General features: G+C 40.9%; 1 protein-coding gene across 2 annotated transcripts in view; it reads right to left on the bottom strand.

Annotated features, from left to right (window-relative positions):
* Positions 1-14,027: 14,027 nt before the first annotated feature.
* LOC149169744 (uncharacterized) overlaps positions 14,028-18,216 on the bottom strand; it is a 178,887-nt gene continuing 174,698 nt past the window's right edge. For both annotated transcript variants that reach the window (XM_089428791.1, XM_089428790.1), the window contains 3 exons: positions 14,868-15,038; positions 14,646-14,746; positions 14,028-14,505 (listed from right to left, as the gene is read on the bottom strand). In XM_089428791.1, coding sequence (XP_089284917.1) covers positions 14,434-14,505; positions 14,646-14,746; positions 14,868-15,038 — 344 coding nt within the window. In that variant the 3' untranslated portion in view covers positions 14,028-14,433. The remainder of the gene's footprint in view (positions 14,506-14,645; positions 14,747-14,867; positions 15,039-18,216) is intronic.

Genomic DNA, 18,216 nt, shown 5'->3' with positions numbered 1-18,216 from the left:
ACTTAACCAAATTTTGGAGTTCCCTTAGCAACCTAGCCTCATCGAGCTTTCCTGAACTATGCACTTCACATCTGCAACCCTCAAGCCTTTCCCTTGTCGGTTGGAACTGTACAATGTGTAGAAAGCCCAGCATCCCTTGGCATCCAAAACTACACAGTAGCTTCCTCAAGTGTCCTTCCCTCAGTCGGAACCCACTATCTCCAAAAACTACACAGTTTTTGGAGACAGACATCTCAGCTGCCCAGTCTGCCTTGCATCCTAAAACTCAACAAATGTGTCCTCCCAGGGCCTCATCCCGCAGCAGTCATTGCCCACTGAAACTGCACAGATGTGTCCTCCCAAGGACTCATCCTGCAACAGTCACTGTCCGCTTAAACTGCGCAATTGTGTCTCTCAATGGCCACGAAGAAGAATGACGTATTAGATGACACTCAAGGAGTTGAGGAGAAAGATAAGCAGACCAAGGAACCCAAGGTATGATAGAAGATCGGGGCCACATGAAGACTCCATCTAATGCATAACCTTTTGGAGTGTAGGTATGGAAAAAAATGCACATCTTTTGAAATACATCTTCAATGACATGCATGGTTGCAAGCACCGACAGTCATTCCATGTGTTTCCTCTAAGTGTCTTGCTCCCTTTCACTTGTTGGATCAATTGTCGTCTTTTGGCATGTTTGGTTGTTATTTCATGTTTACGAGCCTTTCTGGTGACCTCGAAGGTTGCTCTTTGTGTATACAAGTTGTCCTAGCCATGTAAACATTTATCGCATTCATACACAAAGTTTTAAGCATTGTCGCACAAGTGTCGTCACAGTCGTCCTAAGGTCTATCTCAAGTGTTGCACTTGTGGCTTTTAATTGTAGATAGTATCACAGAGGGTAATGCTTTGTCTTGTTGTCACAGTGGTCTATGTTCTTTTGTCATCGAAGTATGCTAAGTGTGTGATCACAATGTCAAATTCCTCATGGGTTCACTTGTCTCCCACAGTTAGCCATTTCCCTAAAAATCCTTCCGACCAGACAGCTCTCTCTCACCGGACCCCGACTGAGCTGCACACTACGCAGTCTCAGTCCTTAGTGATGTTGCTCTGTTGCCTGGAACTGCGTAGAGACTATCCTCAGGGCAGTTGTACTACGCAATCCCAGAGTTGAGCAGCATGTCTTCCTTCCCAGAATTGTGCAAAAGCTACTTCAAGCCTGACCTAAACTGATAATTTCACAAGATCATTCATCAAGCCTCCTCCCTGCGTATTGGAAGCCTGCAATGTGCATAGACCCAAGCCTATTTTTCCTCCTAGAACTGTGCAGAGGTTTCCCCCTAGTGTCCTCCCTCAGCCAGGGCTCCCTGATCCCAAAAATTGTGCAGATCTATCCTCTTTGGTCCCTCTACTGCCCAATCATGCCTTCCCTCAAAAGACTGCGCAGACCTGCCTCCCAAGGTCTCATCTTGTAGCTACCATTGATGATCTCAACTGCGTAATCGTCCCTCCCAATGGCCTCTGCGCAATTTTTCCCAACAGTGAACATTGTGCTTAAGAGTTCCTCATCCAAGCCTGAGTTGCGCTCTGCGCAGTCTTAGTGACCAGTCTCCTACCCTGTCACCTGGAACTGCACAATGTGCAGTGGTTGGGCCCTCTTCCTAGCTTGTCATCCATCCTGGGCCCAGTCCATGGATAACAATGCATCATCTTAGACTAGGAGGTTTTGGATTTGATGTCATCCCATCATGAGTGAATTGCAAGAACAGGTACATTGTTAGATCATGGCGAGACGATGAAGAAGGAGAAGGAGGGGCGAACATGCTAGAAGACTCACTTACAGTTGGACGAATAAAGAATCTTATCAAGTACAAGCAAAGGGAACACATGCATGCAACCACCTCCCAAGACCAAAGATCATTGAAGACCCCGCATCATCAAGCTATGCGGAGGAGAAGAGAAAGCGCATCCAAGAACACATCTATCACTCAGCAGCAACATCGGCTTGACATTGCCACCTCAACAAGCTAGTCCATGTCAGCAATGTCATGTCAAGTCGTGTCATGAGTTTTCAAAGGCCACATCACTACTATGAGCCATATCCATTGTAAATCGAATGTAATGTAAATTGGAAGTCCAATAGACACATATGAATATGAAGTGTCATCTCAGTTGAAAAGTCATAGGAAGTTGAACAGTCATGAGGGTAGTCAAAGAGTCACAAGGGTCAAACATCACCCTTGGTTATATATACCCCCTCATTGTATGAGCAAGGGACTTTTCACCTTGGCTCCTCCCACAAAGCATAAAGAGTTTCAGTCAGTTCTTTGAGGAGTGAGGAGTGGCTCCAATGTCCCACTACTGGGGCTAGTGATGTATGATGTAAAAATGTATCTTGGAAATTTTGCTTAATACAAAAGCTTGTTCAGGCCAACACATTTCCATGCATGACTTGTAGATGTTTGTAAGACTATTCTTTGAGCACTTGCAATTCATGTTTGTTTCACATGTACTAAGATAGTTGAACTATTTCGGTTGTTTTAGTGTTTACCTTGTTGGGAATGTGTTGTATTGGTTATCGTTGTTGTCTCATCCTTGTGGACTACTCCACAAGATACTAGACAAACCTTCCTCGCTTACTGGTTATAACGACCATCACATCTGTTGTGGACTACTTCGTTGGATGGTGGACAAGTCTTCCCTTGTACTTTGGTTTTGACGACTGACGCATTCGTTGTGGACTATTCCGCTGGATGCTCGACAAACCTTCCTGGTTCACGTGTGTCTCTTCATGGGTGGTACTATTACCTCTCACTTAGAGGCTCACTTTTCTTCCCCCTTTTGCAGTAAGAGAACCTTGACACAGTTACATTACGCACTCACCAGGCACACTTACCTTGTTGTTTGAAGATACCAGCGTAACACTCTCATGTGCTGACAGCTAGAGCCAAGGAAAATATCTAAGTATATGGCAATCCGACCTTTATACTAGATGGGACATCTACACCAAACAATGTGAGGTCTAGTTGGGACTTCATATCAGGGAGATCCCCTTGGTTGAAGGATTTCCAACACCATCAACAGAAAGCTGAGTGAGATCAAGTTGCTCAGGAATGCACTTTTCTGGATTTGGCTAAGTGTGGGATTAGTAAGGCCAAAGTGAACAAGGACAAAATTTGAGCATGATCACACACTTAGAACAGTTGACGACACAACATTGATCACTCAGAACACATGAACAACATAATTCCCTCAATGTGACAACTTTGCAACAGCTTTCCCCAAGTGCAACACTAAAGGTACACTTTGCGATGACAGTGACAACACTTGTGCGACAGTGCTTGAAACTTTGGGAATGAATGTGATACATTTCTACATGATAAGAATGACTCATTAACACCAATGTTACCCCTTTAAACAAACCAAAACTACATATGTGTGATGCACGATACTCTCCATGCCCAAAAGACGACACTTGTGACAGTAAGAGGAAAGTGCAAACGACACTTGCAAAATGCGAACAACATTGAAAGAGACACATGCCAAAATGAAGATAGCATGAAAACAGCACTTATTAAAGTGAAAACAAGCAAAAGTGACAATTGTAAACTTTAAAGCAACACTTGCGAAAGCGAAGATGCGCAAAATTGATAGTTGGAAAACTCATTGAAATAGAAGAACAATCGTGACCAAAAGTGAGAGCTTGTCGACGAGAATGCGCACTGAATGTCAACATAGGTTGAACATTGCACAGGCACTATGTTGATGGACTTGTGATATTCCTATAAACCTTGCATAAAAGAGTGGGTCGATGAACTTGTTGCAGACTGAGCATGTGTTAGAAGGTGCCTTTGACAACTTACAAACTAAGAAGAAGGCTAGAATACTTAATAAAGCATCGATCGATCATAAAGTGACGATGGAACGAACAATCGCGAAATCCACAGTATGCTCCAAAATTGAAGTGTAGACCAAATTTTGGAGGGTGTTTGTCGCAGCAACAACAGTAGGATAACTGCCCTGACAAATTGGAGGGACAAATGACACTTTAAAAATTCATATTTTTTCTTCTTTTACAAGGGTCACGAAGAACAGACCCTTTAACATTTTATTTTGCCTAAAACAAAGCATGAAGAACATGCTAGAAAATAATAATATATTTTCTTCTTTATTTTTTACATAAAATACATATTGATACAAGTACAATCATAATTATGAAAACCGAACCTAGTTGCATTTTCAACATATCCAAGGGTGATGAGGTGTCCAAGATGATGAAGATCAATATGAAGTCCATGATTTGAGGGTTGGCCCTCAAAATCACCTCATTTCCTCTTGTGGGGGCCTAAGATCTAGTTGGGGTGCCACAAAGTGGTCTCCGTGGGTCTCCAACTGCTAGAAGTGACCTCCTATCTTCCATCGTTAGGGCTTCCTCTAGTGCAACAAGCCCTCCCTAGTCTCAATGTGACACCATGATCATTTAGGCTCAGAATCCGCTATTTCCCATCATGGTGTGTCAAGGTTGGCCTAGGGGCATGATGAGTCCAGTTGTGTCATCCTAAAGAATCCCCATCTCTAGGTCAAAGTCAACCAATGCCCTAGGTATTGGAGGTGCTCTGTTACATGTTCTATCCAATGATGTTGCTAGGAGGCTCAAAAGTCTCAACACTTCACCTGTTTGTGCCAATGTACTTCTCTGAAGGGCTTGGGTACCTATGGAGTAGGTATCTAAGGCCTCAGTGGTTGAACCACCTAACAAGAACAACATAAATTCCAGTGAAAGTAACCAATCATTAGGGACCAAGATTAATAATGCATCTAAGTGAACCAAACTTGAATGTTAAGGGCAACTGAATACTTCAAACAAGGATCCCTTTCCAAAATCAAGACCCTAATCTCGCAGAGATTTTTTCTCCCTAGGAAGGTGTGGTTAAAGGTCATCCCTGTTAGGTGCTTCTGGCCCCTAAGAGAAAGTAACATTTCACTGGTCCACCCTTCAATTAATAGGTGTTAATGAATAGTAATTATGGCAATAGAGGGGAGAAGATTTCATGGCCAAGTGCCATGGCCAAAGGGACCCGCTAATGGGTGTGCCCACATCTTGAGTGTATAGATGTAAGGAGGGAGCATTTGTGGATGCATGATTTACCAACTTTATCTTTGTTTTCCACCCCTCTCGTGTGCCTTTTACTTCTTTATTTATCTTTATATTATTGCTTATAGCTCAAGGGTTAGAGCTTACTTTGTATGATGTAGCAATTGCATTACCCCTTTAAGATGAGTAAGTTTATCGCTCATCGAGGTTGGGATATGCAAGCATTTCGTCTTTGATGTAATGAAGCATGATGTGCTCAGCAACTGGATGATGGCCATATTAAGTAGGTAGAGCTCATGCTAAGCTTTTTTCCATGTGCTAATTCTTATGTCTTGACCATCTTTTGTATTTTGACTTTTATTTCTATGTTTTGATGTGCCCATGATATGCTCTTTCTATTTCTTTTAACTACATCAACCTCCAAGGGAAAAGTTTCCAAACCCTACTCAACGTATGTGAAAATATGAGTGTCAAATCCCAAAGAACCAATGACAAGTTGTACCTAAAAAATGAAGGTGAAATATAGGGCTTGTAATGTGGATGGAAGGCGTTAAGTATGATGCAAGGAAGGTGGAACATGGTATCTCAATCATGGCTTCCCAAGTAGTGCTCCTCGCATAACCCAAAGGGCCTTAAGGGAGGTCCAACTAGACTAGGGTCAAAAATTAACCTTATTGGTGAGGTGAAAGAAGAAGAATGTGGTCAAGGTTTGTCAATCTTCTAGATCACCCCATTATCCATACTAAATTCCCCAAAACAAACAAGTATAAGCACCCAATTGCAAAACAATCAAAGTACCTTTTGAATGGTAGTCCACCTTTGTCCGAGTGTGAATGTCAGATGGGTGAGAAGCACATGGGTGATACAAGTTGCAGAGGCACATGGCATATCATCATCTAATGGTGGTTGGCAAGGGCTACTAGTTGTTTGATTGATTTTCAAATGTAGGAGAAACAAATTCTCCTATGGGATTACCCATTTTGGTGGGTAACGTTTTCTTTCCAATAGCTTCCTTAGGAGAATGTGGCAAGAGACTAAGCTCACCACCTATTGTGATAGTATCAAACCCTAAGGGTAGACAAAAGTGGTACCATTCTTCTTGAATGCATAAGTATAGTATTAGATGTCAAATAATTCCTCCTATGTACAAAATATTGTAGATGTGCTTGTGAGGTCATCCTCACAGTAATCCAACCTCTCATCCATAGCCTTAGGCAACTAGTGAAACAACCTAAAACCTACAAAAACCCTAAATCCCATGAATAGACCTATTGACGATGTCACTTCACAAATATGACTAAGATGTTAAACCTATGCAACAAAATGTGATCAAATTTGCAATGATATTGTGTTTTTATTGACAAACTATGAATTTCTATTATTAGTCAATTTTCCTTTCACCAAATAGAAAAAATTATACTAAGCTTTAGAGTGGAAAAAACACCAAGTTATCACCAATTAGTTGAGAGCATCTTTACCTAAATAGAGTGCCCCTTCGAAAAAATCATACCAAAATTGTAACCATATCCATAAAATGTTCACCTGCTAGGCATGGTGTGAAGTGATGTTGTTAAAATTTGCAACTAGGGCCAAACTCCATGTGGGTCATCTTATTTATGGCAATTGATATTTTTCTTGGATCCCTCTCATCGAGAGGTGTAGGATTGATCTAAAGATCATCCGATTCCGATAAGTATTCATGGAGTTATGAATTTATTTGTGTTATAAGACAATTCGTCAAGGTCAGCTAGCAACTAAATAACACCCACATGTGCTCAACGTTTTAGGATAAAAGGAGATGACTTGAGAGTCATTTCACACACACTTCACTCTTGATTTCTATCCACATGTTTTGGGTTTTAGTGGAAGAGAAATCTAGGAGGATGAAGCCCTAGGAGTAGTCAAAAGGAGAAGGCCCTATGTTGCCCTAATGGAGATCATATCACAGCCATGGAAGGGATCTCTACGCTGTCCTAATGGAAGTCAAATAACAGCTATGGTAGATACGCTAACCTAGAAGAGACCTTACCTTTAATGCAGTCATTTTAACGCAGCTATCGAGGAAACCTCGACAAGATATACGCTGCCCTAGCCACAAGCTATGTGCCCTAGTTGCAATCCTATGATGCCCTAGACGCAGGCCTACGATGCCCTAGACGCATGCCAGTTCTTGCTGGAAGAAGGACCGAGGAATTCTGCTATAGGAGGCCGAGTTCTAGGGCCAAGAGGGCTAGCTACTAGACCGAGTAAAGAAGGAACAAAATGTTGGTTGTATGGGCCCTTTTGGAGGGACCGAAGGCCTAAACAGGAGGGTTGTAAGTGGTGTAATGGACAGTGAGTAGGGAGGATTTGTTTGGTAAGAAACTTCGTAGTCCTGGAAGCTTAGACGGCCAAGTTTTAGGGCAGTAATAGTGGTTACAGTTAGCCCTAACCAAAGGACCGAGATTACAGAGGAAGGTACAGAATTCGAGGACAAGGAGGACAGCAAATTGTTGATAAGCAAGGTATGGTTGTTCTATTGTTTTGATGCTTGTTGGGTTGCCGTATCAATGGGATAGCAACAACAACTTGCAGCAAACACATGGCAACATTAGCATGGTGCTACAATTGGGACAGCAGCATGGTACAGGAATTTTCAATGGGACAGCAGCATGTTGGGACAGCGACAATGATGGGACAGCGCGATGACATGCTAACAAATAGGACAGCAATGACATTGTGCACCAGTGGCACAATGGGACAGCAGCAACAGCGAGGTGCAGCAAGTAATTGGTGGCAAGCATGGTGCTGCAAACACATTGGGACAACTAGGTTATGATACTTGGTGGAGCATGGTACATGGGACAAGAAGCAATCATTATGCAACAATGAGATGCAACATGATGGGTACAGTGAGGTACATGATGAGGCAGCACTGATGGGTGCAGCAAGATGATAAGTTACAGCGAGATGTTGCAGTACAAGAAGGTGCAGCATAAGGCACAGCAGTATGATGATGAGGTCCAACATAGTGATGATGGGTGCAGCATGGTGCAGCACAGTGAGGTGCAACATGATGACGAGGTGCAGCACTATGATGGGTGATGAAGTCACCTGAGAGAATCAGTTGAAGCAACATGTCTTCAACTGAGTTCAGCTACATCATGTATCATCTTCTTAGAGATGATCTATGCTCTTATTTAGATAAGTCAAAGTGTTTGACTTCAGTTGTAAATGTACTATCTCTCTCTCTCTCTCTGCTGAACTATTGAAAAACATATAAGAAGAATTGATCAAGGGTTTCCCCACATTGGAGTTTGTCCCTAGCTAGCGCCACATCTTGTGTCCTCTTGTCTTGGCTTGTCTTCTGCGATCTATGTTTATGTTCTATCTACAATTTACTTTAACACTGATGTGATTGCTAATTTGGAAATGATATTGAGCTAACTGTGAAAATTGAAATAAATTGCTCTAAGCATAAAACATACCTAAAATTAACATGGTATCAATGCTGAGGTGCAGACAAAGCCCAAGCAAGAGTGAAAGAGCAATCACCGAAGACAGTTGGGAAAGGACAAAAGGCTCAATGGGTTCCTCATCCCCCTTCAAATTCACCAAGGGTGATTTCGAAGTGGAGAATATTATCAGAATGGCACAGCAGAAGCTTCTGATGACCTACCTTAAGATCACTTCAATGGGAAGTCCGGATCTCAGGGTCGAAGGAAAGACAGATTCCTTGTTTGTAATAAGTTATGCCATTATGTGAAAGAGTGTCTGAGGTAGGGGCACATCACTTGATGATGATAACGATCATTCCAGGGATATCTTCAATGATCGGAGGAATGACAGGTAATGCAAGTCATCAAGGAAATGGTCGACTCTTCAAGAAAGCAAGGAACCCTAGGTATGGAGAATCAAATATTGTTTCTGATAAGATAAAGAAGCGTTATCTTGTATTAGCCCTCTCCTTCAGAGTCTTTGGGAATCTGACTTATTGATTGTAGTGCTTCAAGGCACTTCATCAGATAGAAGGGTGCTCTCTGTAATTTGGTAGAGATGGAAACAATCATGGGATTATACTTGGAGTCAATGCCACCTATCCCGGAAAGGGTGTAGGGAATGTTACCCCTCAATTGAATGAGGGTAACTCGATTCATTTACGAGAATCTCTTTATGTACCTAATCGCAAGAAGAACCTGGTGTCCATTTCGACAATGGAAGTCAAAGGTTTCAGGGTAGCATTCATCGATGGAAAGGTACGTGTTTGAAAGTAGAATTTTCAAAGATGCTTTTACTCATGGGTTCAGGGTTGGCAATTTGTATCAAGTTGCAGGAAGTCCATTGGGGACCATGTCAGTTGACACATCTCATCTATAACACCGTAGATCTACTTTATGAGGCCCTACCCGATGTAAGTGAGATGGTGACAGAGATGCCTGAATTCAAAAAGAGCATGAAGGTACATGTCTGAGATGTACCGAAGGAAAATCTTACAAGGGGACCATTCCCTTCATATAGCAAGTCCACAGGTTTGGAACAACCCGAGGGGTTTGAGATTCATGATCGGGAATATCATGTATGTAGGTGGAAGAAAGCCCTCTATGGCTTGAAGCAAAACACCCCAGGCTTAATATGAGAGGATTGATAATTGTCTGATGACGCTGAGATTCACCAGGAGTGAAGTCAATCCAAACCATTGCTCAAAGGTTGTGGATGATAGACCTCTCATACTGGCACCTTCCGAGGACAACCTCTCTCTGACAGGTGCAGACCTCTCATTTGCAAAAGTAAGAGGGAGTTGGATTCCAGATTTGGAATGGTAAACTACAAGCCCGTGTTACCTCGATGGAGCTTAACTTTCAGAAGTTATGTGGTAGTGATGCCGAACCAGATTTGGGAAATGCCTCTGACTTTCATAAACTCATTCGCATTGATGTTCTTGGTGAACTTCTGTCTGAATAGATGTTTTGCAGTTAGCATGTTGGGCTCATATTTTGGTTGAGCCTCACTAGATTGGTGACAAGAATCTTCTCATATATCTTCGGGGCACAATCTCTCATGGATTGAGATACACTGCCGAAAAAATGAAGCTGCATGATAATTCGAATGTTGACTGGATAGGCAGTGTGGAGGATCTCAAGAGCACTTCCGAGTGTTGATTCTCTTTGGACTCTACTCGATATCTTGGATGAGCAGGAAGCAGAAGACTAATGCTTTAAACACCGCTGAGACCAAATACATAGCTACAAGTATGACCTTGTGTGAAGCTGTCTGGGTGCAGAAGCTCTTCAGTGAGCTGTTTGTACACATGACGGATACCACTATGATCTTCTGTGTCAACCAGGGGGATTTGATTGTTGAGGAATCTCGTATTCTATGATTGCTCCAACATATAGACATTAGATACTACTTTATCTAGGATATGGTATATCGATGAGTGAGGAGGCTCCATCGCATTGAGACTGATGTATAGGTCGCAAACATTCTGTCGAAGCCCTGGGGAAAGGTCAAATTTGTGACTTTCCCAAACGACTTGGAGTCATTGAAAGACCCTCTTATGAGGGTCCTGCATGATGCATGCATTGAACTCTGGGAGCTCCGGGGGGCTTGGGGTACTTCTTGGAGCAACAAACTACCATAGGGTGACTCAACCTCCCCTAATGGTGCTTTGTGTACAGGGTGAATGGCTCAACCTTCCCTTGTGATACCCCGTGGCGACTTATGGACAGGATGAGTGGTTCTCCTGTCGAGGCATCCTACCCATGCAGTCTGGGACTCATGGGAAGTACCTCTCATATGGCCAATGAGTAGGGAAATGGGGTTAGGGACCATAGTAGTATTATCGATGGACGCATCGTTGTATCTACCGTACTCCCTATGTTAGGATGACCTCCATTGATCTGGGATCAGTATGAGTGGTTTGAGACACTCTCTTTTGATATTGATCTGGGATCAATTGGAACTGACTTTGGGTCAGTAAGAGTGATATGACTCACTCTCTTGGAACTGATCTGGGATCAGTAAGAGTGGTATGACACACTCTCTTCATATGGAACTGACTTCGAGTCAGTAGAGAATGGTATGAGACATTCTCGATCAATTCTTCTTCTTCATGGTTCAGCAAAGTAGAGCAGTACAGTGCAGGGCACTGATGGCAGAGATAGTACAATCTGGCAGATGGATCAGCGGATGGAGTTCTCCTTAGTTGAGAGGGAGTGTTAAAATTGGCAACTAGGGCCAAAGTCCATGTGTGTCATCTTATTTATGGCAGCTAATATTTTTCTTAGGTCCCTCTCATCGAGAGGTGTAGGATTGATCTAAAGATCATCTGATTCCGATAAGTATTCATGGAGTTATGAATTTATTTGTGTTATAAGACAATTCGCCAAGGTCGGCTAGCAACTAAATAACACCAACATGTGCTCAACGTTTTAGGATAAAAGGAGATGACTTGAGAGTCATTTCACACACACTTCAATCTTGATTTCTCTCCACTTGTTTTGGGATTTAGTGGAAGAGAAATCTAGGAGGATGAAGCCCTAGGAGCAGTCAAAAGGAGAAGACCCTACACTGCCCTAATGGAGATCAGATCACAGCCATGGAAGGGATCTCTACGCTGCCCTAATGGAAGTCAAATCACAGCTATGGTAAATACGCAAACCCATAAGAGACCTTACCTTTAACGTCGTCATTTTAATGCATCTATGGAGGAAACCTCAACAAAATATACACTGCCCTAGCCGCAGGCCTACGATGCCCTAGACGCAGGCCAGTTCTTGTTGGAAGAAAGACCGAGGAATTCTGGTATAGGAGGCCGAGTTCTAGGGCCAAGAGGGCTAGCTACTAGACCGAGTAAAGAAGAAATAAAACGCTGGTTGTCTGGGCACTTTTGGAGGGACCGAAAGCCTAAACAGGAGGGTTGTAAGTGGTGTAATGGACAGCGAGTAGGGAGGATTTGTTTGGGAAGAAAATTCGCAGTCTTGGAAGCTTAGACAGCCAAGTTTTAGGGCTGTAATAGTGGTTATAGTCATCCCTAACCAGAGGGCCGAGATTACAGAGGAAGGTACAGAATTCAAGGACAAGGAGGACAGCAGATTGTTGATAAGCAAGGTATGGCTGTTCTATAGTTTTGATGCTTGTTGGGTTGCTGTAGCAATGGGACAGCAACAACAACTTGCAGCAAACACATGGCAGCAATAGCATGGTGCTACAATTGGGACAGCAGCATGGTACAGTAATGTTCAATGGGACAGCAGCATGTTGGGACAGCAACAATGATGGGACAGCGCAATGACATGCTAACAAATAGGACAGCAATGACATTGTGCAGCAGTGGCACAATGGGACAGCAGCAACAGCAAGGCGCAGCAAGTACATGGTGGCAAGCATGGTGCTGCGAACACATTGGGACAGGTAGGCTACGATGCTTAGTGGAGCATGGTACATGGGACAGCAAGCAATCATTGTGCATCTGATGCAGCATGATGGGTATGGTGAGGGACATGATGAGGCAGCACTGGTGGGTGCAGCAAGATGTTGCAGTACAGGTAGGTGCAGCGTAAGGCGCAGCAGTATGATGATGAGGTCCAGCATAGTGATGATGGGTGCAGCGTGGTGCAACATGATGACGAGGTGCAGCACTATGATGGGTGATGAAGTCACCTGAGAGAATTAGTTGAAGCAGCATGTCTTCAACTGAGTTCAACTACATCATATATCACCTTCTTAGAGATGATCTATGCTCTTATTTAGATAAATCGAAGTGTTTGACTTCAGTTGTAAATGTACTATCTCTCTCTCTCTCTTTGTTGAACTATGGAAGAACATATAAGAAGAATTGATCAAAGGTTTCCCCACATTGGGGTTTGTCCCTGGCTAGCGCGACATCTTGTGTCCTCTTGTCTTGGCTTGTCTTCTGTGATCTATGTTTATGTTCTATCTGCAATTTACTTTAATATTGATGTGATTGCTAATCTGGAAATGATATTGAGCTAACTGTGAAAATTGAAATAAATTGCTCTAAGCATAGAACATACCTAAAATTAACAGATGCCATGTTGTTTATTGATTAATTTCTTAAGTATTGAATAGTTATATGCCAATCAAGGAAAATAAATGTTAACACCAGTCTGTTTTTTAAAACTTGTGTGAATATACCAAGGACATGCCAAATCGAAATAAATGTAATTTTTACTCGATATTAGAGAATTTATTGCATTCTATTATGTCAAGGATATAAAGGATATTATATATGTTGTTATGAGCAGAGATCTATCTTGCATGTGAAAAACTTTACAATTAGATTTTATTTTGATTTTGAGCTGGTAAAGCTCACAGCTCAAGTATGCAATTCCATGTTTATAAGGCACCCAGTCTCACTGTAGCTTGGGAAGTCCACAATGACCACTAAAAATTTTTCAATCAGAACTGTCCAGCCACTTATGACTTTGCTCATGATGGTTACAGATTTATCAATAATTTCAATGGTCACGTAATATTTGCATTAGAGTGACATGCTGGTAATCGAGAGTCCTTCATTTTCCATTTTATTAGGTGATAGTCACCTAAAGTATATTTGCCATAAAGTTGTTAACATTTCATGAGATAAAATTGAAATTATTTTCCTAAAAAAATACCTGCTTCAGGCTTTTTAGTACATGTTTCTAGGTTTCTGATAGCAGCTTTGGATTGGCCAGAAATTCCTATTCCTAGATTGTTATGTCTTTGTACGTGGGGAGAAATAAGTGGAACCAAACTTACTCTCTTTATTGATATTTTTGGTAATATTTATGCAACCTAACTTTTCAGTGTAAATACCAATGATAGCAAAAGAAACAGAGAATAAAGCATGATCACTGCAAATAATCATATGGATACAAATATATGCAATTTTTAGTAGATTGAATCAATTTCCTATAATGACCCTCTGAACAAAGAAATATAGGACAACAGAATTTGCATTGGTGTTACAGTGTACACAAGATAAGAATACAGGGAATATTTATTACGGCAACCAATAATTCAGTCTCATCATGGGTATGGAATTTTCTTGTTATAAATGGAGGTATCCCGTTTAGAGAACTCCAGATCTTGTATTTGAACATCATAAAACTTCCAGCATAATATTATATGAGAATTTCAGCTTTCTGCAATCTACAAATGCTTGCACGACTCTCAAAAATCTCTTGGATAGTTGCATATAACATAATCACTAAAAGGTTGAAAACCCCGCATATTGTTTTACATTGGATTTTTGCAGTTTTTAATATTGAACACACTTTGTTGATCACTACTAATCATTCATCATAACCCATTTTTTACTTCAACTCCTTCCTTCATTATCAAATAACCTTTCGAAAACAAATCCCACCTTTTTCTGACTAGTTACTGATCTCCAATTTGTCATGATTGCTAAGGAATTCAATAATGCAGGGATATACATCATGAGCTGCCTGAGAACAATGCAACAATATGAAAGATGATTCAGAATTGCTTTTCCATTTCGGAATGATCTTTATAAAACAGAAAGTACAAGAAATATTATTGGCTACTGCCAGAAATGACCAATAAGTAACAAAGATGAGGTAAATACCAGACGTCCCCCAACAAGATCATAGTGACCATAATGAATATCATTCTCTCCACCAAAGAGCTTGTAAGTAACCGAATGCGAAGGAAAAAATTTTGCTGTATCTGTAGAAAGAAGAATGCAAAATATCAGGCCTTTAGTGTGCAATGGTGCAACCACAGATAGACTATCGTAGATGGCCTAATACAATAACTAAGCTTTGTTAGCCAGTGTTTGTGAGCACACCTAGTACAGCTTCTGGAGGGCAAATCAAGTCCTCATCTCCAGCCACTGCTAAAACAGGAGTTTCACATTTTCCTAAATTATCCTTGTAATAGATAGACCCTGTTCGATTCCGCAACCCACCTGGCCGAAAAGCTGTTGCAAGCTGTAAAATCAGTTTTGCCGGTACTGTACCTGTTACACAACCAAATTTTGAAGAAATAATGTTAATGAGCAACTGATGTTATCTTCTCTCGCCTTTGAGTACTGTATTTTTTCGCTATCAGTGGTACTGTTTAGAGACATTTTACAACTCAGAAGACATAACTATCAATAGTCGCAGTAATGTAACCACCAATAGATATTCTTTATACTAACTTCAAATCTTGATACTCCAGTTTATACAATACATTATTCTTACATTTCGTTCCAAGTTCCTGTTACTGCTTTCAATTGCATGTGCCTTCCTTTTGAAAAGAAACAATCTTATGCCTATTTTTCTAACATACTTCATGCTCTATTACTGATGAATGAAAGCCCTCAATCACTCATTTCCAACAAACAAGATTGCTTGAACTATCGGTACATTGTAAAGCCTGGTATGTGAACTGATGTGAGGTACTAGGGATGGTATCAAGATCTTCTAATAAATTCTGCTAGAGACTGTGATTGGCAGCTTTACCTTCAAGTTGTGTCAGCTGTGTGAGCAGCTATGTTTCAATCGATACTAAAGATTCATCATTGGTGCTGTCAGCAAACACACCCCTTTGTGCAGCCATGACTATTATAATAACTCCAGTTGTGGCCATAAATAAATAAATTGGAACAACACTATAGCTTAGGTACATGGAAGAAATTGCAATACATGTCCATAATATGTTATAGGATTGACACTATTGTTAGCAGTCAAGGTTACTCCAAAAGTGTTTACACCATGCTTGGGGTACTTCATGTGATATGGGGTGCACGGTGTATGGATGACCCTTGGTTGTCCCGTTATGGACATACACATGGTGGATGGCTAGTTTAGTGATTGCTTGGCCTTGTATGGTTGCTTCTGTCATTCTTTCTTGGAGCATTAAACACCTAGAGAGCATGCTGACATTCTTCATGGGTGGCTTGCTTGGAGGAGCATTGAACATCCTAGAGGAGGGCATTGGACCTTAGATGGTAAGGGGGCACTTGGTTTCTTGCATGGAGGCCTGTGCTTAACTTGAGAATACTTGGATTGACGGTGTGATCACATAGGTGGAGGGAACCTAATTCACAAGGTTCACCGGATTTGAAACATGAGGTTCAATTTTAGGTGAATATAAAAGCTCTGGCTCAGGTTCAAATAACTTCTATACAAATTCAGCCTTTGACAAGGATTCAATATGTCAACGGGACAATCAGTGGATCGCCACCAATACCAAGTGTCAAGATTAGATGAGTTCGAAAACTGGACAGAATTGCAAGTAATTTGATTAAGAGATGTATGGCATGACACCTACGCAATCTGTAAGCATTTTATGCTCCACAAGAAGGGGCTAGGCATTGATAAAACCAATGATTCAGCCATCTGATGCTTTGATGTAAGTGCAGATTATTGGTCAATGGAAAGTCCACGAGAATTACATGACTAAAATCACAGGGGCAAGTTATGGGTTACTCACAGATCCTAACTTATAATTAATAATAAAGTTATCACGTTGTAAAGTTAACATATATACATAATAAAGTGGTATATACATATTAAAAAAGAGGGTCAATGTTATTATAAATTTCATTAATTTTGTATATAATATATAATCTAAAATTAATATAACTAATAAAAATATATAATTTACTAATATAACACAGTTATAAATACACACAAATATGGTTATAAATATTTTGTATATATTTTGAACAATTGATATATATATATATATATATATAACCTGATGGCAAACCTTATCCTAAATTCAAATTTGAACTGAACTTCATTATCGTCAAGCTAGATCATCCCTTCCATGTGAGTTGTAGCACCTAGATAGATCAATCCACAAACTTTTGTGTAACTTGGAACAACCTGTGTCTATGTTATGAAGTGCAATTACTACAAGAGCTAAGAAGAAAATTAATAGAAAAATCAACCCACAATGTACAAAATGTTTGTAATGAAAAGTTCTATTATCGTGTTATGATCTCATAGTTCAACAACAACAATGAGAGCAAGGACTAGCCTTATATAATATCGCTAGTAACAGTTAGTTGAAACCCTCTCTCATAAAAATAATATATATATAAACTTGTCATCCACCACCTGGAGACTAGGTTCTTCATGAGAAAATATCTTTTACATTACAAATTGTCCACACGCAGGGTTCAGCTTGCTTGATTTGACCACAGAATTGATGTGAACAAGCATGTATCACTTGCTTTGGACTTGGAAGAACATAAGATGATGAATAGTGACCAAATGGGGCACAACAACTTGCATTAGAAGTTCCAATGGCTAGTAGATGAGGGTGGTGTTGCTTGAATGAAGGCCTGACTTGCTTGATTGGGGTTGATTTGGTTGAAAGAGGGCTCAAAGTGCTTGGAAGGAAGCTCAATCCACTTGCAACAGCTAGATATTGTCCACTTTTGCTCCATTATTGAACTAGATTGACCATAACAACCTCAACATTCCACTTGGAAAGCAAAATGGTTAGCTAGGAGAGCTCGACTTGACTTGGATGACGTCCCATTTGACACTGGGATGCCACAACTAGCTCACATTGACTTTAGATGTGCTCAATCAGGCAAATAGTAACCCAACGACTACTTTGACCTCCCCAACAGCTCTCTTGACCCACACATGCCACTAAGGTAGGACATCAAACTTGCATGAATGGCTCATTTTCTAGATCTGTTAGAATTCTACAAACCTAGCACCCAACACTTAAATTCCTGGTAGAAAAAATTGATCTACTGATTTAAATGCACAGCTAGGTTCATACCACAATAAATTTCAGTGGAAGCAAATATACCAATCTCAATCACAATGACACACAAATTTCTACCCAATCACAGTTCTTCATTAACATAACTTCGGAACATACGTGGGCTCCCACCCTGGGAAAACGGCCCAACTGAGAAAACACATAATACAAATAACTTGGGATCTGATCTAGCAGATCTGCCCTAGATCAGTGCTCAATCTCCTTTGTAGATCTGGATTTTCAAGCTCCCTCTAGTATTTCCTTGAACCTGACACATTGGAGTATCACACTCGTCCTCCTAAGGCTAGTGTCATTGTATAGTGTATCTTATCTCTCTCCCTAGCCTTTCTTTTAACTTTACATTGAGCTAAATCCCTAACCATAATCTCTAAAGTGGTTGACAGCTGAGATTAGATCTCGCCTAA

This window comes from Pinus tabuliformis, chromosome 4_2 (genome assembly GCF_031772625.1).
Source record: "Pinus tabuliformis cultivar Carrire ecotype Pingquan chromosome 4_2, CPIR1, whole genome shotgun sequence".
Lineage (NCBI taxonomy): Eukaryota > Viridiplantae > Streptophyta > Pinopsida > Pinales > Pinaceae > Pinus > Pinus tabuliformis.
The sequence above is the reverse complement of the archived record's forward strand: the minus strand, read 5'-3'. Positions and strand labels throughout refer to the sequence as shown.